Genomic DNA, 25,141 nt, shown 5'->3' with positions numbered 1-25,141 from the left:
AATCCGAAATAAATTTTTTTCCTTTTTTTAAATTTTAAATTTTATTTCATTCGTTCCGCAATACTGACAAAAGCATATAAAGCGTAGAAGACAAAAATAAATACTACTCGAGTAAAAAAAAAAAGGAAAATAGTTATATGAGCACACCACAGAAATGTATATGTTTTGATAATATTTACAAAGAAGCTCAGCAGTGAAAGAGAAAAAAATTATTCTTGATACATCATATGAATATGATAAAAAAAAAAAAAAATTCTATCAACCTAAAACCTGAGTTATATTTCATTCTCTAATTAAATGACCTCTAATAATACTTCTTAATGGATGATAGTTATCCCAGGGATCATCTGCTGAAAAAACGATGTGGACGATCTTTTAAAGATAAAGTAGCGTACTCTATCAGAGGAAAGAAATAATGCAAAGATTTAAAGATATAGACTGATCGTTTTAAAATACTGCTTAATATTGACGCGTAAGTTATAAAAAAAGTAGGAATGCGACTTGTCCTGCGTGGACAAATAAAAATTTACAGCTCGAATAAGGAAAATATTTGACGAGGAAGGCCTAATATGTGACGACGGCTCTTTATATAATAAAACATTTCTAAAATATTGTATATTAAACTAACAATTCGACCTAGGTCAGTTTGGGAATGTGTACTGGACAAGTTTATTAAAAAGCAAGTCCATCGGGCAAAAAAACAGACCTCTATTCATATTTTTATAGCAGGTATCTATCTAAACTCTAGACAGAAGTGGTACTTTATATACTAGAAAATATGGAAGTGGAAATTTCTAAGCAAAGAATAAACGATACATGCAGTCAAATCAGCTGGATGAAAATACCTCAAGACTCTGCTAAATAACACGACTGGAAAGGTAAAAAACCTTTCTCCATCAAATACAATACAAATCCGATTAATCATCATTCCGTATTTTTCCGCGACTAAAATATAGAAATACAGCTTGTTTTTTTCGAATGAGCTCGATTACATTACAGCCACTAGTTCAGGATAATGAGCATAAACTCTACAGAGATGCTGAGGCACTTCAGGTTTTTTTTTTTTGGCTTGCACTAATATATACCTTTTTATATTTACTTATTTAGACATCGTACTATGATGCATCAAATCTCAAGTGTTTCCACAACATCACCAAAGCACTGAGGGAATTTACGGTACTACAGAAAAAAAAATCCTATATACCCACTGAAACATGTTCTGATGAGTCAATTTTACAGTAAAGATTTATATATATAGAGATATATACACTATATTTCCAAAAGTATTGGGACACGAATTGCCATATTTGATTCTTTCCCAAACTGTTACCAGAAAGTTCTAGGCACACGATCGTATATATATATATATATATATATATATATGTCATGTGATATGATGCAGTACCATTAACTTTACCCTTGAATTTGAAACCTGTTCCAGCATGACAATGTTCCTGTGTACAAAGAGACTCTACATGCAGATCTACTTTACATAAGTTTCAGTGAACATCTTGGGCATGAATGTGAACGCCGACTGCACCCCAGGTCTCCTCGCCTACATCTCAATAGTTCCTGATTTTACTAACACCCTTGTGGCTGATGAACACAAATATCTGTAAACACACTCCAAAATCTAGTGGAACATCTTCTCAGAAGAGTGGAGGGAATTAGAAGAGCACATTGGGACCAAATGTGGAATGCGATGCTCAAAAATCACGCACTTCTGACCAGGTGACCCAATACTTTTGGCAATATAGTGTATGCAAATGGTTTACTTTCAAAATACATAACAATTCAAACACAATCAATGTTCATGTCCAAAAAGTCTATTTAAATATTACAAATTCATTTTAAGTCTAAATTCATTCCGCATGTTTTCTTGCTAACAGAAAAAAAAAAATCCTACAGAAACGAAATGTATTAAAATATATATTTTTTGTTGTAATGTACACTATACAAACGCAAATAACGATGTTTTACCCGACGAATGAATAAACCAATATGTAAACATGTTTGGGCCCAATCTAAAGTGGGTCTTTTTTTTGTGAGAACTTTTATTTGAATCTGTTGACCATGAAAAGGTGCACAATCCAGTCCTCGTAAGACTTGGTCCTGTATCAGTGTAAAACGGAGGCAGATTCGGGTGAGACGTGTTCACATGGATGACGACTGATGGAACTGGAAGTTATTTGCCAAAAAAAAGGTGGGCTTTCTTTTTTTTCAACCATGAGTTTTTCTTTATAATACTGTTAGGAATGACTCAAGAAAGTGTCAAAAAAAAAAGATAGAAAAATCAACGTCCTCTGTGTGAATACACACTAAATGTCAATACAGCATGATCTAAACAATCTAATTAAGGAGTCCCAATTTCCCGCTCTCATACCCAGTACTGGTTCTTTTTCAGGGCTGGGTTTGTTGTCCGACAGTGCTGCAGTAATTCAGGATCTTTAGACTCCATATTGGACATGGGGATGCTATTTGCTGGGTCGGTTTTTCGAAAGGTTTCCTGAGCCACCTCTCCATTTTTGGGCTTGGTGGCAGCATTCTGGACGTTGTGCTTTCCTGTTTTGTTGCGACGGACCAAGTAGTATGCTAACACTCCAGCCACAATTAGTAGTAGGAGGATAACTAATATGGGAATAAGGATGGCCCATATCGAGTTCCGCCTTGAAACAGGGGATCTATTGGAGCTCGGAGAGGATGTGGTGGGAGCTGCTCCATGCCATTTCCCGTCAACCCCCAATCCAGGCTGGTCTCCTTTACTCGTGTCAGAGTTGGGCACAGAAGGAGGCACCTCAAGTACTGTAGCACCATAAATTCCTGCTGGGTCATAAGGTACTGTCTGGAAGGAAAGAGCGCACTCTGCTGGGGGAACTCCATGTGCCTTAAGGAGGAAGCGAGCCTCATCTTGATCTTGACCTTTTTCCTTTGGATCCCCAGTGGAGTTTAGGACTTCTAGAGCCACTCGCCCCTCATCTAGATCTCTCTGGGTGAAGGAATCCACAGGCTGGCCATCTGAAGGCCCTCCTCTTTTTACAAACCTTGCTCCCTTTGGCTGCCTGGTCACACTGAAGGTTGGTGAGGTTTTGGTCTTGTTGGCAAGCGGGGTGGCATCTAACAGCTTTCTGTCCACCAGAACTCTAGTGCCACGTGGAAGTAAGGGAACCTTGGCTACTTTTACTAAAGGTTTTACCGTGATGTTAAGGCTGGAGGAAACGTTAGCTGCTCTGCTGCGGGCTACAAAGGAAAAACTGTCATTTGAAGATGTGGACTTGATGAAGCGGACACTCACTCTCCCTTCTCTAATCTGTTTTTGAGTAAACGCAGAAGTAGCTTGCCTGTCCACCATCACTACTGCATACTTTGGCTCATTTGTAATTTTATAGATGACTTCTTCCTCTATTGGTCCTCCTGTGGATGCTTTCAACATTGTCTCCATGATAGGAGTCTCATCATCTCCCTGCTTGAATTGGATCTCCTGCACCTTATTAAGCAGAAGTTTCTTGGCCAGGATGCCGATGTTCATTGTGTGCGGATCTGACTGATGTTTCCCATCAGAGACAGTGAATTCCATAAAACTGTTAGAGAAGCTCCCATCGCTCACAAATGCCACCTGACCCAAATTCACCTCCTCTTGGGTGAACTCCAAGACCCTCTCCCCAGTATCCTTGTAGATAATGTGCCCATTAGTAGGACCCTTCACGATGGTGAATCTGACCTCATCTGGTGTACTATCTTGGTCTATAGTGTTGAGGTGCTGCTTGGAGAGTACAGTGGTAGATCCTTGCAGAGCCTCCAGCAGCAGGTCCAAAGTGACTAACTCCGGGGGGCTGAAGTCTCTTCGTCTGATTGAGAGAGAAAAAACCTCCTCTAGCACTATGGCTCCTGGAACAGCCTGAGGAGGGTGACCACGGGGGTTCAGCCGCACACGGAAAGAAAATCTGTCCGCCAGGGCTCCCGAGTCATCATGGCGGTACTCCAGCTTTCCTTTAATGATGTCATCTTGCAGGAAATAGGGTGAATCCCGGGGAAAAACGTCACCTCCGAGAGTGAGTTGGCCATGTTTAGGGAACTGCTGAACCTCAAAAACGATGTCCTGGCCTTCCCGTTTCTCTTGTGGGACACTGCCTAGCAGGTTAGACGCATCAAGAATGGTGATGTCGAACACCTTGGACTGTCCCTGTACCACTGACATACCTGAAATGTAAGTTCAAAGCAAAACATCATCAGTATAGAGAAGACCAGGTGGAAAGGTGTTCAGATATGAATTGAACAGATGGCGTATGGTACCTTTGTTCTTCCACAGCTGCGAGGACACATTTTGATTGGTGGCGTAGTACGACACTGTCACAGGAAGAGTGTGTTTGAGCTTTGCCGCTGGGGGTGATGAGAGCTCAAGTTCTACAGCGTCTTTTACCACCCAGAAGGACTCTGATGGCATTTGGTGTTCATAATACACTGCACCAGCATCCAGCTAAATAAATAATTAAAGAAAGAAATGAATGAATTATAAGTCTACCACAACAACCAAAGGTTGTTCAGAAGTGGCAATAATCTCCAGTGCACCATCATGTTTAGTCATTAATCAGTTTAGTGAAGGATTTCAATGAGTACATATACATTATATCTTCATATGTCTGATAACACCACAAATACACTGCCTTTCCTTAACCTATGATACTGGTTCAGAAAATGAGTCAGGTACAATACAACCTAATTTTATTAGTACAAGCTAAATTTTCTCTACTTTTCTCTCGGATGCACTGCTTCCAGTACATGTATGTGGATGTTCGATTTTTTTGTCCAATCAGATTTCAGCCTCTATGTGCTGCCATGTCAAACTTATCTGCCCAGAGCCGTCAAAGTCAGTACTGCTGGCATTTTACCTTAGAGAATATTAGCAAAGGATCTGTTTCTTTAACCAATCAGATTTCAGATTCTCCTCACAGGGCAGCTCACTGGCCCAGAATAGCATCAGCTATTTCCCTCTGACCAACTGTTACACCCAAAGTTTGACAGGTAAAACACGTGTGTAGCTCTGCACACATTAATACATCTGAGTTAGACTTTTTTACGCCTACGGAGGAAGAGAAATTGATTTGGTCTCGGACACTTAAAAACCCATTTTGAAGAAAAGCGAGACATGGTGAGGAGGTCGTCCAACCCTGAAGCTAGCTAGCATGTCTCAGCCCGGGAAAGGGTTTGTTTTCCACTTCCAGACTAGTGAATACGAGCGGTACCACTGGATTACAGCCTCTGAGGGGTGCTGCACATTATGAGTCTGGATCTCTGAGGAGTAGGTTGTATTTTTGTATTTTTGTCATGTTATTACACAAATATTGATTGTGAACTGCTCCAGATGTTGTAGGTTCACAGTTGTGGTTGTAGTGTAGAGGTTTGGAGTCTTAACTGGGTTTTTGTTTTAGTAAAATGGTTTTTACCTCCAGATGTGAAATGTCTCTCTGTAATGCCACGTGTTGTTATATTGCGTTTTGTATTGTATTGATGGTTTCTATAATTGTGATGTGATTGTGGTGTATTAAGAGGTGGATTAATTTGGGTGCGTCCTCACTGAAGGCCCAAGTACTAAATGCACGGCCCGCCACTGATATATATATAATATTCAGAAATTCAGAATATAAAACTAGATATATAACAGAATTCACTTCATTGTTTCTAACATCAGAAATATTTTTGTAAAATAAAATAAACAGGCAGTAATTTTTCATTTTGCTCAGACTGTCAACAATATGGTTAAAGTGGTATTTTTATGAACAGAAGTATAGCAGGAGAGTTTTCAGCTGGACTAAAGGGCTGTTCTTTAAAACTCTGAGATCATTGCGTCCTCAGCTGAACTCTGGCCACTAAACATTAATTCCCAGACATAACCCATTTTATAAAGACTGAAACAGCAGGACAAATGTGATTTACAGTCACCTCGGTTTGTGTAAATTGCTTGATTTCCTCAAATTGTCCACTCTGGTTGGGCTTAATGAGTCGCCCTAGACGTGGAGGTTTCGTGATAGAATAGCTGATCTCATCTCCATCCTCACTGGTCACTGCTCGCAGGATATCGCTGTTGATGGCTTGTCTGGATCCTGAGATGAGAGCGAGACACATACGTGAATTCGTTCGCTAAATGGAAAAGGTTTGATGCTGCATCAGGCACTTTATTTATGAGACTTTTTTTTTATTGCCATCGTTGTTGCTATTTATTTATTGATTGATTGCTGCTTCACTACACAAAGTTCTCAGACTTCTCAGCCACACTTCTCCATGGGCCGAATGAAATATTCATATATATTTATATTGATAACAGACGTCATCTCCAACAGTTAGAGACATATATATTTGATATTACTATAACAAATACAGGCCACTGAAAAAACATCTTCATGGTATAGTCTACAGGCCCAGAGCTTCCACTGTATGGAAATCTAGAGACAGTATTTTCCGGGAGGAACGTACCAGGAAAGACCAGTAGCTCGCCGTTTACTTCCATGGAGATCGTCAGCTGCCGGACAGCAACGACGAAGCGGTGGAGGGGAGATGTGTGGTCTCCATCTGTCACCGTGAAACTGAATCCACCAGATTCCGATCCTGATGGAAGAAACAGGTTCTGTTAGACATACATCATTTTGATGTTCTTATGATTATATGATATCTCCAGTGTCCTCGTTCGAGAAGAAATATTTGAGTCTGCTTGTAAAGTAGGGAGTGAATTGACTTTTGTACAGTTACATCACAATTTTCATTCATTGAGACAAAGAGGTTCAAACTGTGTTCCAGGTTAATGATGATGATGATGATGATGATGATGATGATGATGATGCTCCTGTCTGCAAAGCGAACATGAAGACATGGGGCCTGCTGAACCCAAATCCTTCTCGCTGTATATCAGTACCTGATTTCATTTCACAGCTTTGTAGCTGAATGATGACTAAACCCCCATAGCCACTTTCCAAAATCTAGTGGAAAGATTTAAGTTTCAACAACATGTGACTAAATAAAATAGCTAAAGTTTTTGTGATGGTACGTTCATGATTTGCTTTCAGCAGCTGGAAACATTCCTTCCCTTACCATCTTCTGATTTTTTTCTCACAGTAAAAAAAATACAAACGGAAAGCACTTTCTTGAAAACTTTTCTGAAAGATTTTAAAGATTTTTTTCTTACATAATATTAATATAGAAATACGTATATAGCCGTCACTAATCAACTTTCGAGCTTCCGTTTCAAGAATTGAACCATGCAATAGCAAGGTAACCCCAATAGAATCTGCAGCCCCGTCCTGCTTATCACATATGAAGTATCTTAATGTCCATATAAAGCGAACTAAAGAAGCCTATTAGCGCTATGTAATCTTATAACTTAATTATAATCTAAAATCTAAAACCATGTTCTGTAAAATATTTGTAATGTAAGTAAACTGAGCGATAATAAGTGAGTAATGTGGCGCTTATTAAAGTTTGTATTCTGCAGGATTAGTTTTTTTGTGTGTGTTTTGTTCTCTACTCTGTTTTTGAACCTCGCTAGATAGCTCATTAATGTTCATATTTGTGCAGCAGTGCGGTACGCAAGCGCAAACACGCCATGGCCTGAGGAAATGAGGTGGCCAGATGTGAACAGACTGTTGAGACCAGAGTTAATCTCCTCATCTGCAAAAGACACCATGTGGAGTTGCGCCTACAGCCGAGGCATGTGTGGGATTTATTATTTTTTTTCCTTCTCCATCCAACCCTCACACACACTGTTGACCAATGCCATCTGCTCACACGGTTATTTTTGTTTGCACCTGTACAACTTAGCTGTTTCTGTTTTTCAATATTTAAACAAACGAGTTATTTAAACCACCTTGTCCTGGACCAGGACCAAGAATCTACTAAACATGGTAAGCATGTTCCACTATTATGCTCTCCTGCTTGAGCACATGGATTTAGCTTGTCCCAGGCCTTCATCACTGACCGTACGAAAACAACTTTATTTTGTTATATGTGTTATTTATACGTGTTATATGTGTGGTATGGCTCAATGCATCACTGGCACCCAACTACCTGCCACCTTTATCACAGCAGATATCTGCGCAGAGCAAACATCATCAGGGGTTTCTCACATCCCAGTCACAAACTGTTCAATCTCCTTCCATCAGGAGGGAACATACAGGAACATATGCACTAAACCAGCAGATTTTTTTTCATCTACCATCACCCTACTGTACTCCACACTACCTTTAGGACTCTGTACACTGATCAGGCGTAACAGTTTGAACTACAGGAACTGTAATCAAAACCAAGTGATTGTCTTAGAACTACGTGAGGACGGTAAAGAGAGAGCAGCAGGAATGTTTGGCCACATTATTAATAGTTACAGAACAAGTACAAGGTAATAGTAATTCATATGCTCTAAATCTCTAAAAAAAAGAAGACAAAAAAACGCAGGCACAGAACTGTAAATGCCAGTCATTTGTGCACAGACTGGAATGGTATGTGGTTCGAAGGTTTATATTCCCCTGAACAACATTGCAATCAAACTTCTCATCAATATTAAATAGTCCTTAAGTGTCTACTTTCAATAATTTTTTTAGCATTGATGTGAAACAAAACAGCACAATAACATTTACTACATATTCCAATTTCACTGTTACTACAAATGTGGAGGCACACAATAAGTGTTTGGATGTGGAACATGACAACTTTCCTCACCTACATCATTCCTGATTTTACTATTACTTTACTAACACCCCTATGACTGAATGAGCACAGATCTCCATAATCTAGTGTGGAGAAGAGTGGAGCTTTTTATAACAACAAATTGGGATTAAATATGAAATGGGATGTTCAAAAAGCACATACAATCCTTATGGTTTGGTGTCCACAAACTTTTGTCTATATAGTGTATATGGTAAATATTTTGTGCCTTAAGATTTTCTTTCAAAAACAAAACAAAAAAACAACAACAAAAAAAACATTTGAAATCTGTATTAATTCTAATAAAAAAAATAAAACAAAACATCAAGAAGACCAAAAATCCTTCAATCGTAATGGATATAAAATTCTAATTCTTATTGCAACTGGATTTATTGAATCTATAAAGTTTGACCAAAAGACTTTTGTATCATGTCTCTTTGTCCAAGCGAGCTCCAGGATATTTGTAATGGACTACCTTTGTGGATGAAAATGACTTCGCCGTTGTTGATCTGAGCCTGGGTGAATCTTTCAATAACGAGGTCGGGCAACTCTTTCAGAGCGACGATTCCATTCTTGGTTCCCTCGATGTTGTACACCAGCTTGTCTGGAGGGGTGTCCAGATCTTCCGCGCTCAAAGATTTGCTTGTGATTTCCATTTCTTCGCTGATAAGAAGCTGCACGGAAAACAGAATAGGAGGTGATCAGGAAAACAAAAAACAAAACAAAAACATCAAAAACACCAACTGTGAATTCCCTGAAAATGGATTTTACTGCTTGCTGTGAAACATAGAAGCTTTGCCATGTTATCTGAAGATAAAGTGCATTGCAGGAGAGGTTAGGTCTCTCAGGCCTCGATGAGCTCTAATGGACCTGTAATGGCTGGAGAGCTGAATGGAACATTAATTGAAAGAGCCTGAGCAGAGAGCAGAGCTCCTGAAAGACATTCTTAAATAGCAGGAGTCAGTAGGGAGAACAGAGAGGCGTGTACTGAAAGGCTCATATCGATTTATTCAGCCTTTCTCTCTTTAGCTGCCTTCATCTACTGCTTTCCAGACACAACCAAAGAGATTGGGAAAAAAAAGGGGGTTGGCAGAGAAATTCATGAATCCGTGGCCTGTACAAGCAATCAAGCGCTACAATCCTGGGACTTTTAAGAAAGCTATTTCCATACAACACACGGCTGCTGCGATTACAGCACCTACTCACTTAAACACCATGTAAAATACTGATCCCACTGCCCTCTGTATACTTTCTCATTCCTACACCGAGTACGGCATCGGTCTGTCAGAGGCATAGCCAGGAGGTGGGCCTAAAGTGGTGCATTCTCCTATTAGAGATTAGAGACTAGTGCATGCAAATTCTGGCCAGATTTGATCCTGGTCAATTCACGGTGGATCCAAAACCCATTTCGGGAACATCGAGTGTGAGGCATTAGGACACTAAGACATTTAGGACATGCAAACATACACACACTTATTCACACCCAGCACCAATCCACCTACTGGCAGGTTTTTCAGAGATTTGGGAGGAAACCAGAGAACCCAGAATGAACCATGTTTCCATTTGGCAGACGTGAACACAAAAGTGCTTTGAAGTCTCTATAGATAAATACATTCTGAACATTCTAAACCCACACAGATATGGGGAGAATATGCACGGACACTCCACACACACACACACACACACACACACACACACACACACACACAGTAACTTGAGCTCAGGATCAGTGGAGCTGGAGTGGTGGAACATCGTGTTTCCTACACAGATTTCTGGTTTTGCCAAGAAACAAATAAAAAAGAATAAATGAAAGAATTGATGTATTTTGGCACCTCTATATTTGTATACCGTGTCATTTGCACTAAACTGGTCTTAACTCACTGCCTCCTACATTAGATTCAAACTACATTTCATCGGCTCTGTATATACAGTGAGGAAAATAAGTATTTGAACACACTGCTATTTTGCAAGTTCTCCCACTTAGAAATCATGGAGGGTCTGAAATTGTCATCGTAGGTGCATGTCCACTGTGAGAGACATAATCTAAAAATCCAGAAATCACAATGTATGATTTTTAAATTATTTATTTGTATGATACAGCTGCAAATAAGTATTTGAACACCTGAGAAAGTCAGTGTTAATATTTGGTACAGTAGCCTTTGTTTGCAATTACAGAGGTCAAATGTTTCCTGTAGTTTTTCACCAGGTTTGCACACACTGCAGGAGGGATTTTGGCCCACTCCTCCACACAGATCTTCTCTAGATCAGTCAGGTTTCTGGCCTGTTGCTGAGAAACACGGAGTTTGAGCTCCCTCCAAAGATTTTCTATTGGGTTTAGGTCTGGAGACTGGCTAGGCCACGCCAGAACCTCGATATGCTTCTTACAGAGCCACTCCTTGGTTATCCTGGCTGTGTGCTTCGGGTCATTGTCATGTTGGAAGACCCAGCCTCGACCCATCTTCAATGCTCTAACTGAGGGAAGGAGGTTGTTCCCCAAAATCTCGCAATACATGGCCCCGGTCATCCTCTCCTTAATACAGTGCAGTCACCCTGTCCCATGTGCAGAAAAACACCCCAAAGATGATGCTACCACCCCATGCTTCACAGTAGGGATGGTGTTCTTGGATGGTACTCATCATTCTTCTTCCTCCAAACACGTTTAGTGGAATTATGACCCAAAAGTTCTATTTTGGTCTCATCTGACCACATGACTTTCTCCCATGACCTCTGGATCATCCAAATGGTCATTGGCAAACTTAAGACGTGCCTGGACATGTGCTGGTTTAAGCAGGGGAACCTTCCGTGCCATGCATGATTTCAAACCATGACGCCTTAGTGTATTACCAACAGTAACCTTGGAAACGGTGGTCCCAGCTCTTTTCAGGTCATTGACCAGCTCCTCCTGTAGTTCTGGGCTGATTTCTCACCTTCCTTAGGATCATTGAGACCCCACGAGGTGAGATCTTGCATGGAGCCCCAGTCCGAGGGAGATTGACAGTCATGTTTAGCTTCTTCCATTTTCTAATGATTGCTCCAACAGTGGACCTTTTTTCACCAAGCTGCTTGGCAATTTCCCCGTAGCCCTTTCCAGCCTTGTGGAGGTGTACAATTTTGTCTCTAGTGTCTTTGGACAGCTCTTTGGTCTTGGCCATGTTAGTAGTTGGATTCTTACTGATTGTATGGGGTGGACAGGTGTCTTTATGCAGCTAACGACCTCAAACAGGTGCATCTAATTTAGGATAATAAATGTAGTGGAGGTGGACATTTTAAAGGCAGACTAACAGGTCTTTGAGGGTCAGAATTCTAGCTGATAGACAGGTGTTCAAATACTTATTTGCAGCTGTATCATACAAATAAATAGTTTAAAAATCATATATTGTGATTTCTGGATTTTTTTTTTTAGATTATGTCTCTCACAGTGGACATGCACCTACGATGACGATTTCAGACCCTCCATGATTTCTAAGTGGGAGAACTTGCAAAATAGCAGGGTGTTCAAATACTTATTTTCCTCACTATATATATATATATATATATGTGCATAGATAGATAGACTCCTTAATCACACTCATATCCCATATGTGCTTGTTAAACATCTTAATGCAGGCATTTTACTAGATAGCGTGGCTGCAGGAAATTCTCCATGTAGCCTTGTGGAAGGCCAGGTGTCCAAATACTTTTTTTCGATACAACGTAAGCTCCAGAGCTTTTATACCGTTCATTAGCACAGATGTTGGAACTTCAACTTGCATTTGCAGTGAATCACCCAGGAAACCTGATATGCACCATGTCATGCTGCCAGTCTCCATATTTTCTAGTATATATCAGTCAAATGTAATGTTTCTGTACCTTGCACTACAACTGCGTCCTGGTTCGGAGCTTCACTGCTCCTCACTGTGCATATATATATATATATATATATGTTCAAAACAGCTTTACGGAGATAAAGAGGTTTTAAAGTTGTATAAATTAGTGTGCAAGTAAAAGTAAAAGTGCCTGTCCGTTTGTTCCTTATAACTGTAAGTTTATCCCTAATGAGCGAGCCAGTGGCGACTGTGGCATGGAAGAAAACTCCCTGTGATGGCATGAGGAAGAAAACCTTGAGAGGAACCAGACTCAAACAGGAACCCCGTCCTCATCCGGGTGGCACCGAATGTCCATTCATTACAGTTTCATCAATTCTGGGGTGATGACTTTACCCCTAAGTGATACTCTGAAGCTGCTAAATCATATAAAAAATAAATAAAAGCTATAGAACGCTGATGAAAAATTCACTAAAAGGTTTTCCTACTAATTTTTGTCTTCTAGTGCTTGTGAACATCAGTACAGTATGTGGAGTTCTCATCCTCCACCACTAGGTGGCAGCGTTACAATATAAATATTGCGTCCGAACAGATCGAAAAAAAACCGTGTATTCGTACACAAATCATAACGCACACAACACTGATCAGAAGCTGTGCGGCAAATTGAATTTAAGCTCACAGTGGGAGAAGAGCTCTGTTTAAAACAGTCTCAATAAGCCATCATTAGAGCAATTAGTAATCGCCGTCTGATTGAACTACTGGGTCTCCTCGATTCGAGATAATGCAGAGACTCCACAGGCTGCTGGAGTGAGAACATGCAGTGTGTGAGTGTATGTATATGTGAGACAGAGAGAAAGAGAGCGAGGTTGTGTTGTACTTGTGCATGTGAAATAGATGAGATGGGCGTATGATTAAGGCTTAGCATTCGCCGAGGGAATAAGTGCACAAGGCAGACGTTGCTGAGTGTGTGTGTGTGTGTGTGTGTGTGTGTGTGTGTAGCGAGGCTCTCTAATGAATACCAGCTGGAGTCTGACTGGGCAGGATCTTGGGCCCTGAGCCTATGTCACCACGTTGTTATTCATCATGTCTGATCATCTGCTGTAGGTCAGACAACACTGCAACTTCCTGCTTTAAATCAATGCAGACGAGTGAGCAGCGAGCACATGAGAGATGAAGAGAGCAGAGAAAGAAAGAGAGAGAGAGAGAGAGAGAGAGAGAGAGAGAATACAGTGTGTATGCACGGAAAAAGGCATATCATTATTTCACATTCTGTGGGAAAGTAATGGAGAATGATGACTAGCTGGGTTGATCTCTGTCTCCTGAAAGTCATGGTTTTCCAAAAATACCGGCTACCAAGCTAATGTGAGACCACAGACGGAGTAAAAAAAAAGAGAGATTTTTTTTTCCCCCGTTAGTATTTTCCGACCATATATCTGTTACAGAACCCTTGAGGTTTCTGAGTCACTCTTTACTTCTAAAAAGGGTTTTGGAGTTATGAGGAGCCATGAACAAGAGGAGCTGAGGTATTTAGTGTTGTACCTCCAGGCCCGTGTTGTGCCTCAGCCGTGGTGGCTCGTCGTTGATCGGGATCACGGTGACGCCCACGGTGATCGGGTGGCTGCGGCGATTTAACTCGTAAGCGGTGGCTGAGAAAGTGAAATTGTCCTCCGTGGACTCTGTGCCGTCGTGGAAGTAGTAGACGCTTCCCTGCTGCACCTGGATGGGATCGAGAGAAGCAGCCAACCAATCAGCGACTCAAGAATAGTACATGTGATAATCATTTTTAAATTGAGTGCATATAAAGGCTACGTTCGGATTGTAGAAAAACGCAACATATTATAGTGAGACAAACAACTGAGGACCTTATAAATTACATCCTATTCATGGAAGAGAACATTACAATAGCGATAAAAGGATATTAGCAGGTAGTAGACATCTAAACGCGTGCTGGACGATGATACGAACATACGATCAGAGCGCTCATGCAGATATATAACCCAAAACCTGCATACGCATTTATCGCAGACATTTAATGCTGATGTGTTGCTTTTGCCTGGGGGCTACTACAAAAGAAGCGATAGCCACAACAGCAGATTGAACACAGCAGATTTGAAATGGCCTCCAGATGATTGCCTCCTCGAGAAGGGAACAGCTTAGTATTTTCTCTGATTGCGAGTGTTTATCTGGCACCCTGGTCTTTTAAGGGGGGGGAAAGAAAAAATATGTACACGTTCGTTCGACTCTTTCTGTTAGTGAATCCCCAGTCTTAGTGGCTGTTGCGTTTCATGCCAAACCTAATAGTAGAGTAGGAGTCTGCTGAGCAATACACAAACCGTTCAAACTGCCCTGGTGCTCGTTCCCTGAGCAACACGCACAGTACAGTAGCAGGAAAAGAGCCACTGGTCCCACATGAGTGAACGGAGAAATTCTCGACGATGCCTGATAATGAAAATGATGCCTTTCTTTCATTTAAAAAAACATTATTCTCATGTTTCAGCTGTTTGCAGAGCCAGACTGCAATCTCTCTCTCTCTCTCTCTCTCTCTCTCTCTCTCTCTCTCTCTCTCTCTCTCTCTCTCTCTCTCTCTCTCTCTCTCAATATGGAACTCATTAAGAGTGCTCCTGAATTCTGTCATCTACAGCTTTCGGCGTTACAGAATAAAGCGCTCTTTAAAGACAGAAAAAACGAAAGGACGCTATGGAGAATGGAAGACTGTATCAATCGACTGAGTGTTTAGTTGAGTTTTCCAGGTGTCAGGTGGTGCACGATTCCGCAGGAAACCCCTGACATTTCAGCCCTCATCTAACCAGGAGGATCTCAAAGCTGCAATTATGCCACCAATCGCAAATGTGTGCAAAAAATAAGCGCTTTGGACGATATTTATTCAAGAGAGAAATCACTTCTTTTAACATTTCACATACAAGTCACATTATTCTGTTCATTTATTTTCAGGTTATCAGGTTATTATTTATTTTCACCTAATTTCAGGTTTATGTTTCTCCTGACCTACACAGTGAGGAATATTTGATATGCTCTCCTTACATCGAGATGATTGATGACCGAATGCTGGCCCTCGAGATTTGAGACTTATTAAATAAAAAAAATACAACAGAATAAATTCAGAAATCGCTCCACATCAATTCACATTATTCTGTCCTGCTCCAGTGAATGAAACCTAATTTCTCCTGATCTGGACCTACACAGTCGCTCCTCACAGAGGAGTCTTCGACAAGCTGGAAGTGCACAGTGAATGCTTTATTATAGGATTATATGGGCGAGTTTATTTTGGCTTGGAGCGACAGGACATCTCGGTCAGAGTTTCCACTGGTTCTTGAGCAGAGATGGAGCTGAGGCCAAGCCCCGCGCCTTTACCGTTAGCAACAGTGTCTAACCACCTCCCTGAGGCGCAATGCTGCTCAGCACTTAGTGCTTTTCCACCAGAGACCAGTCATTTTACTCTCACTCTTTCCACTAGCAGATCTCTGGACCACTGCGGTAAGCACCGCACAGCTAGCAGCCTCACCAAAGCCTATATTCTGAGAGGGTTTTTTTTTTTTTCAAGAGCTCTAAGATCACTGTGAACAGAGTGAGAGAGGAGACATTGATTCCCTTTGTCGAAGGAACACAAAGAACACCAATGCTCTGCAGTACAAACAAGTGGCACGATCAAAGTCTGGCTCAATAACTATCATTTGGCGAATAAATGAGATTTACAAAATGTTATATTTTTACGCCCGGCTGTTCCAAATGTCTCGATGAGAGAATGTCTCGAGTCATATACTTTTCTCTTGTCACCTTTTTTAATTAATACAAAAACATACTGAAATCTGAAACCTAACAGAAAATAAACTGCACAGTCCTGACAAACCGAATGAGTTTTTACAAACATAGAAAATAAAAATGGACTCACATCATCCCAGGTGAAAGTCACAAGCGCATCATCCTCCCTGTCCAGATATTTGATCTCTCCATGTTGAGGCTCCTTCTCCATAATGAATTCGATATGAACGGACCGGTAGAAAGGATGTGTGATGTTCAGAATGTCTTCCGTAAGAATCACATTGTCTCCTTCCCTAACAGTGAGGTTGGCCACTTGGACAGGTATAAACCGGGGCATGATGTCTACCTGCACCTCTAGGTCCTCAATTGTGGTGAAACCGTTACTGACATCTAGAGTGAACATGTCTTGACTGTGTTCTGAGGCTGAAACATATAAGATCGTCCCCATGTTTATGTCCTCTTGTGTAAAAGATTGAATATAGTCCATCACAGGAGACACTGTGCTCTCAGTATCATTAATCACACTGACCACATGGCCAAAGCGTGGAAGTTCTTTAATAGTAAACACTAACTCGGTAGGCGAGATGTTGGCCTGCTCCACCTAAAAGGTAGTAGTGTGTGTTAGTTAACATGGTTAAGACCTTCTCATACATTCTCATATATCAAATATCATATTTTTAGTTCCGTATGAACACATGTCCAGACAGTTTAATCTCCCATTATATATATATATATATATATATATATATATATATATATATATATATATATATATATATATATATATATATATATATATAATATGACAGATTTTATGGAAAGCTGACATAGAAATGGCAACCATTATGCACGTGAAGAGCGTAAAAACCCGAATAATGCCACGGACAAGGCAATTCGATTCATATAAACAAATAAGATTTCACAAAAGCAACGAGCTCAAGCGTTCTCTTGACATTTATCATCATGAGATTAAAATCTTGCACTCAAATTAATGTGCGAATTACGAAAAATGAACAATAGCTATACACTATACATTGTATAGTGTGTAACATTTAAATATTTAAAAAATGACATTATTTGGTGCATATTTGAAAGGAAATGTACATTACATCAAAAAGCTGGATTAAACTCTTACCCTAAGATGATCCTGGTCGATGACTGTATGCTCAGCCTCATATGCAATGATCACTTTATTAGACGTGACTTGAGGTTTAGACAAAAATCCTTGCTTGACGATCTTAATTCTGAAAGTGCCTTCCTCAGTCATGTTTTTCGCATGCACGGTGAAGGTGAATGAATCCGTGGACCGGAGACTCTGATCACTGTTTTCATAGGACACCACACCTTTCCTGAGGTCTTCCTGAGTGAACCGAGTCGCCTCAATCCCACTGACTATAATCTTGCCATCGCTTGGAGGGGTGTTTACGTCATATATAATTTCTGAAGCACTCCTAATGTCCATGTTAGACTCTGTGCCCAGAACGCTCGTGTCCAGAGTCTTGGTACTGGCGTAGTCCATGATAATCATGGTGTTATTGACGATGTCTAGATATGGGTCACCGGCCTGCACCTCTAGAAGTGCTGTGGTTCTATGCAATCCATCAGACACGTGAAGCTGAAACAGATCCCGGTCAGCACCATGATGGACAAACAGAATTTTCCCATCTTTAAGGTCTGCCTGTGTGAAACGGTAGAGGGGTTGTAAAGGGTTTGCAGACGACACTATGCTACCAGAGAGAATGCCTTCTCGAACATAAACCAGTTGGGTGTTATTAAAGCTGGAGTCATCATCCCTGAATAGAATGTCATCAGTGGTCAGTAGACGCTGGCCACTTCTTGTTACGTGGAAGGGTTTATTAATGACCCGTTGAGGTACATAATCATTTCTGGATTGAATTGCTATGTGAAATGTTCCTTCGATCCCATTTTCATTAGTGCTACCTGCACTTACGTCACGGACCTGAAAGGTAAATTGATCTTGGCTGAACTCTGAGCCATCGTGTTTATAGATGAGCCTTTTTAAGAGGATATCTTCATTACTAAAAACTCGGACTGCACCCTCGAACCTTGGCACACCGGGAGGGGAGTCCCGAATGAGACGTCCATGCATAGGGTCTTCAATGATCCTGTACACAAAGTTTGTGGACTCTTGAGTCTGCACCCAAATGTGTTCTTTACTAAGGGTACTTTCATTCCCTTTCAGTACCAGAAGTCTCTCATTGGTTAATACCGGGAAACTGGAGTCAGCTTTTACACTGATTGGGTAAGTGTATAATTGAGAGTATTGATCATCTGCAACAATCTTGAACTGAAAATAGTCATCAGCATTTAAAGCCCTTTGGATTGTGGGTCTGTAACTGATATATCCAGCTTCAATATCCTGTTGGGTGAAGCTATCTCTATCTGACAGCTCTCTATCATGCAGCATCAATGCACCCATTGTCGGACGCCTCAGAACGATGTATCTGATAAAAGCCGGGTCGATATTCTTACCTTTAACGATCGCTTCTAACTCGAATTTTTTGATAACTTTCGGCTCCCTTGATAAAATATTAAGAGGGATGATTTTTGCCATAATTAGCTCAGCAGGTACGATCTCAATGATGAATATATTGTCTGGAAGTGTAAACTGTCCAAGCTGCACATTAAAATGAATATACTCAGTTTTTTTGTCCTCCATATCGGCTAACGTCTTCGTAGTGTACATGAGTCTATTCTGCTCCAGGTCAGTTTGATAGAACTGTGACACTCTCTTCGGCACACCATCGTGTCCAATAATTTGTAGCTCTCCGAATCTTAAAGGCTGCGTAACATTGAACATGATATCGTCATTTTTGGGAGTGACAGATACAGCCAGGTTCTGTATCCCTATGCTAGAGTTGGCACCCTGAACGAGGCGCAGTCCGGTGTTTGTTACCAGACTAATCTGTGGCTCAGTTACTATGAGTCTAATGGTGACCGAAACTTCTAAAACTTTAAGAGTGAGCTCATCCTCTGAGCCTCCTTGGTGGACATAGTAAATGAGTCCATCCTTGAGCTGTCTGCAGGTGAAATTTCCTAGCCTCCTATGAGGTTGCTCTGAATTCTCTAAGTAACCATAAGGGCTTGGACCTGAGGTAACCGTAACAATCAAATTGTCACACCGCTTATCAGAATCCGCTATCTTGACAAGGTTGGGGCTTAAGAGAGTGCGTCCATTTGCTGTGATGGCAATGTCTTCAACACTAAGCTGGGGTATGTCGTTGACAGGCAGAATTTCCACTGGGAGCCGGTATTGGTGGGGATTTTTCAAACACTCTGGGAGGTTGGAACCGTGCGCCACCACTTCCAGTTGGATTTGATCGCCGTACTTCTCATTGCCGTCATGAAGATACTTAATCTTCTTATTCGCCACATCTAGTAGAGTGAACTTCTTAGTGCGCCTTGTGTTGATGTTCATGTCTAGAAGGCCATACGAAGGATCGCTCTGAAGGGTGAAAATGATTTGAGATTGCCGGATTCCTGCAGCATTTAGATTGAAGGTTGGGTTTAGGTTGCTTAGTTCAATAAATGCTTCTCCACCCTCTGGAACCAGCAAAGGGGTGATGCTTAAGAGTTTAGAGACATTTTGAAAGATCTCTGGCATGCCCTCAGATGGAAAACAGTGTCTTTCATCTGGCATGTACCAAACTGTTATTATCTGTGTTGGGGCTGTAGTTGCAGCTGTTTCATCATAATAGGTGGAATAGTCATACTCTTCCCTTCACATTTAGTATGGATATCTTTAGTTATAAGGGCATCTTGTAGGGTTCTGTCCTTCTGGTTTATCTTGACGTCGCCTAAGCATCCAATGAATGACTCAGATGTTATCTCATCTTCCATAAATGCCAGGTAGCTATCTCGGAATACGTCCTTCATTTTCCCTTGAATGCCTCCTAAGTACAGATTTCCCACAAGGTCCAGTTTTTCTGATCCCAATAGAAGCTTTGAGACAGACTCACTATCCACTGTTATCTCAAAAGTGTTGGGATCAACCTGCATTCGAATCCTGTGCCACTGGTCATCATCCAGCTTTACTTTTAAGTTGTTAAGAATCACTATGCCACTGCCCAGTTGTGCCACACCTTTCAGGTACCCTCCTGCCATCCCCAAGGCAATAAAATCAGACTCCTGACCTGGGTGAAAGAGAAGCAGAGCATCTTCAATGGTGGTTTTCATCAGTATTTCCATATTGCGGGAGCCAGTGTTGGGTCTGGTCCAGGTTGGGAAGGATACAAATGAGTCTGCACTTGTAAAGCTGATGGCCTCTCCATCTGTTGCTTCGAACTCACCGCTACAGATGGCTACAGTGTCATGGCAGACAGTTGCAGCTGACGACAAAATATTAAACTGATGAGACTCAAATTTCATGCTGCTCATACAGCCACGGAAGAAGGGGACAGCGGTGCTGATGTATTCAACATCCAAGTCTTTTACACCGCCAAGGAATACACCCATATCAATACTGAGATACTCCTCCTCTCCCTGTACGCCAACGGACGTCGTAAATATGTCGTCCACGCTCATTATGAGTTTGCTTTCTTGTAGCGTCAGAGAAACATGGTGATCTAAAAGATTGTTGAGTTGCACACCAGGGGAGGAGCTCAGCACCACTTCCCCAGATCCCATATCCATTCTTGCCTATGGAAGCAAACACAAAAACAAACAGGAAAAATAAAGAAAAATATTAACATTCCAAAAAATGAATGACTCAATTAAAAAATGTAATAATCATGAATTTTCCTTGAGGCTTTTGGGACTATTGCAATGGGGAAAAAAAGTAGAAATGCTTTGGACATATGTGTGGTGTTATTTGGCCTTGAGTCTAAATATTTTCTTTAAGTGCGTACAGATATAAACTCAGATGTTTAGGTTGTTTCAACTCCAGGAGAGATGTTATCCATATGTGGTGGATACAAGACTCACTCTAATTACTTATAAAATACCCTGAATTAAGTTACTAGGCATAAAAAAGTTTTTTGTTTTGTTATCTAAGACAACATGGTAAATATGAATTTAATTACATTTATAATTTAAGCTAACTTGATAATCAGTTATAAACATAAGGACTGATTAGTTATATATACCAATTGGCCAGGCAGAGGAACCGAGCTGGGAAGGATGTACTGCAAGTTAGAGCAATAAAGGGTGGAGATGGAAATGTGTTGACTAGTGAGGAGAGTGTGTTGAGAAGATGGAGGGAGTATTTTGAGCAGCTGATGAATGAGGGAAATGAGAGAGAGGGAGAAGGTTGGATGATGGGGAGATGGTGAAGCAGGATGTGGATAGGATTAGTAAAGAGGAAGTGAGAGCAGCGATTAAGAGGATGAAGAGTGGAAAGTCGGTTGGACCAGATGACATTCCAGTAGAGGCATGGAGATGTTTAGGAGAGATGCAGTGAAGTTTTTAACAAGATCGTTTAACAAGATTCTGGAAGTTGAGAGGATGCCTGAGGAATGGAGAAGGAGTGTGCTGGTACTGATCTTTAATAATAAGGGAGATGTGCAGACCTGCAGTAACTACAGGGGAATTAAGTTGATCAGTCACACCATGAAGTTATGGGAAAGAGTAGTGGAAGCCATGAAACCACAGTATGGTTTCATGCCGAGGAAGAGCACCACAGACACATTATTTGCTTTTAGAATGTTGATGGAGAAGTATAGAGAAGGTCAAAAGGAGTTGCATTGTGTGTTTGTGGATTTAGAGAAAGCATACAACAGGGTGGAGAGAGGAGTTGTGGTATTGTATGAGGAAGTCTGGTGTGTCAGAGAAGTATGTGAGAGTGGTTCAGGACATGTATGAGGACAGTGTGACAGCAGTTAAGTGTGCAGTAGGAACCACAGACTGGTTCAAGGTGGAGATGGAACTGCATCAAGGATCGGCTCTGAGCCCTTTCCTGTTTGGAGTGTTGATGGACAGGTTGAAGGATGAGGTCAGACAGAAGTCTCCATGGACAATGATGTTTGCGGATGATATTGTGATTTGTGCTAAGAGATAATTAGAAATAATTATAAATCTTTTTAAAAGAAAAGACTATGCAAATGAATTTCCTCCTTTTTTCTTCCTCAAGATTTGTTTTTAAGACCACTAAAAGTGTAATTTTCACCATTTTCTGATTAGCCCATGTTTTTTGAGGAGTGTGTGCCTATAAAATGCTACAATATTGGTTAATGCCTTAGCAATGTTTTTGTGATTCTCACCTGTAACCTGCCATTGATGAGCTCCAGAGACAAGTAGTCACTGTTTCCAGCAGCTAGGAGGAGCAGCCCGCTGCGTTTGCTTGTCTTAAACTGAGTGACAGATGGAAACTTAACAGATCCTGCACCACATCTATCCGGCAGTAGCTATCCCCGAAGTATGAAACTGCAAATGGAAAAAAGGATAGCATGAGGTATGATATGCAAATGGCTGCTAAGACTTTTATGTAATTCTGTTGGGAAAGGAAGCAACTAAAAGAGTGGAGACAAAAAAAAAGTCTACACACCCTTGAAAAAAGGTCTTTGTGAAACCAAGATAAGTACCTTCACTAATACATTATTGATGCATCTTTTGCTTGTTATTATATGTTTTTGGGTAAAAAGCCTACCAACTCAATGCATCTTGATTTGTCAATGTTATTCCACTCTGCCTTGCAAAAATGCTTCAAATCCTGTGTGCAGCTCTTCTCCAGTCATTCCACAGATTTTGATAGGATTTAGATCTGGGCTTTGGCTGCAACATTCCAAAACACTGATCTTCTGAAGCTGTTCTGGTCTTTGTTGTAATAGATTTGTTATTTCGGTCTTTGTTATCCTGTTGGAATGTGACATTTCTCATCCTTTCTCTTCAGCTGCCTATCAGAAGCCAGGTTAGATCTGTAGTTGATTCCCTTGATATTGATTAAAGGCCCAGGCACAGCTGAAAATAAGCAGTCCCACATCATGATGCTGCCACCACCATGCTTCAGTCTTTTTTGTTTTTTTGAGCAATATGCCATTTTTTTTTTGTGCAAATCTCTTCAGACCACAACACAATTTACTGCACTGTTCTGAGGGTGAATTAGAGAGGCATGGATGTTTTTTCTGAGAAAGGTCTAGATCTAACCACCTGTTATATCAGATGTAAACATTATAACTGTAAATAATTACATAATTATTATTGTAATCATTAATTCCTGGCAGCCTCGTTGATTTCCTTCTTTCTTTCTTTCTTTCTTTCTTTCTTTCTTTCTTTCTTTCTTTCTATAATTTTGGAGGGTTCTCGGTGATGTCACTGTGGCCCATTTTCACCAATTGTTGACTGATAGGATATACGTGGTTTTCCGTTGTGCATCTAATGTTTGGAATTTCTTTCCTGTTAAATAAATATCTACAATGGGATTCAAGATGATCTTGATGAAACCCTTAGAGAAACAGCTGATCTTCATTTGAGGTTCATCTGAATCACCTCCTTGACGGCACATGAGCGATAATTACTTCCGAACAGATACCAGGTTCTTGTTGAAAGACATGTTCTTTACTTTATTTTCCATCCTAAAACGTTTCCATTTGTTTTTCCACTCGGTTGTGAAAATCACGTTGAAGGTGAAAAAAATTATTTTTTTCATTTACATCAAAAAAATAGTAAAAAATCGAAGGAAAATCACAAACTTTTTTTTTTTCGCTTTATCCACTGCTAATGTATTGTAAGACAATTGCTTTGATACACCATGGATGTATGACTGGTATGCTGATTAAATCTTACACATCTGTCACAAAAAAAAAAAAAAAAAGAAAATTGGAAAGGTTGTGGAAAATTCTTAGATGATTCATAACCTCAGGAGGATGTTTGGCTGCCAGCAGTGCTACAGATTTTCCCAGGCTTTGGCTGTGTGATGTCTGACTCTGTGCAAATTCAGCCACCTGCTCAGCACAAATCTCTTCAGGAAAAAAAAATAAATTGCGCTCTTCTCCCTCTACCAATACTATACACACAGGAAATGAATTGTTTCCTATTGCTTTCACTCTTGAACTAAACTGAGCAACAGTACTAGGTCTCCCAGGCAAGTGTTTCCAAATCCTGAGCCAAGAGATAGAGATTAATGCGTGTTTCACCACCGCCTACACACTCTACAGACTACAGTCACTTTACCATGACCCTTGGAAATTCCATTCCATGTACTAACACAGCATAAAGACGTTTGGACTCTCTCTCTCTCTCTCTCTCTCTCTCTCTCTCTCTCTCTCTCTCTATATATATATATATATATATATATATATATATATATATATATGCATTAAAATATGTACCAAAAAAAATTTAATCAGGGTGTTTAATCAGACACAGTAAAAATCCTCTGAATGTCAAAAATTTCTTTAATAACTTCCAAACACTTACAGTAATAATTGGTCAAAGTACAGCTTATAGGTGAATCACAGTATTTCATGTAGTGAATCTGAATAGCATCTCTTACGAACATGGCCATTTTGCTACTAAAAACCTGATTAGCCATTTCATATGAAACTTTAATGGCTGCTAATCGACACCTCTCTTTTCACATCATGTCTGCTGGGGTTTTCGGCTTCGGTAGGACATCAAATAAAGCAGGAAAAATAATGATTCTGTACTCCTCATCTCCTAAGCAGATAGAGAGAGTGAGAGAGAAATGCTAAACGGAACGAAGTTGATGTGTGAGTGTAAAGAGGTATATGATATATGAGGGGTTTTACTGCGAGATCTTGTGCCTTGTTTTTTTTAAGCTGCCAGGAAAAGGCAACTGCCCTTGCTCTAATATGAGCAGGTGTATATAAATATATATACTATATATTAATTATGATAGCCGAAACCTGAGTAGGGGGAACTATAACAGAAATAATGGCTAGAAAACATTCAGGTTT

The 25,141-nt window shown here is 40.5% G+C and overlaps 1 protein-coding gene across 1 annotated transcript; it reads right to left on the bottom strand.

The window, feature by feature from the left end:
• Nucleotides 1-237: 237 nt before the first annotated feature.
• On the bottom strand, nucleotides 238-24,729 carry cspg4 (chondroitin sulfate proteoglycan 4). Its single transcript, XM_046859731.1, is given in 12 exon segments — nucleotides 238-4,197; nucleotides 4,291-4,474; nucleotides 5,938-6,098; nucleotides 6,469-6,600; nucleotides 9,161-9,359; nucleotides 14,028-14,204; nucleotides 16,399-16,869; nucleotides 17,404-20,006; nucleotides 20,009-20,927; nucleotides 22,487-22,581; nucleotides 22,584-22,649; nucleotides 24,642-24,729. Coding segments are annotated over 12 exon segments (6,915 nt in total). The 3' UTR covers nucleotides 238-2,377.
• Nucleotides 24,730-25,141: the final 412 nt, after the last annotated feature.

The sequence above is a fragment of the Silurus meridionalis genome, chromosome 10 (assembly GCF_014805685.1).
Source record: "Silurus meridionalis isolate SWU-2019-XX chromosome 10, ASM1480568v1, whole genome shotgun sequence".
Lineage (NCBI taxonomy): Eukaryota > Metazoa > Chordata > Actinopteri > Siluriformes > Siluridae > Silurus > Silurus meridionalis.
Note: the sequence above shows the minus strand (reverse complement) of the source record. Positions and strands in the feature narration are given on the sequence as shown.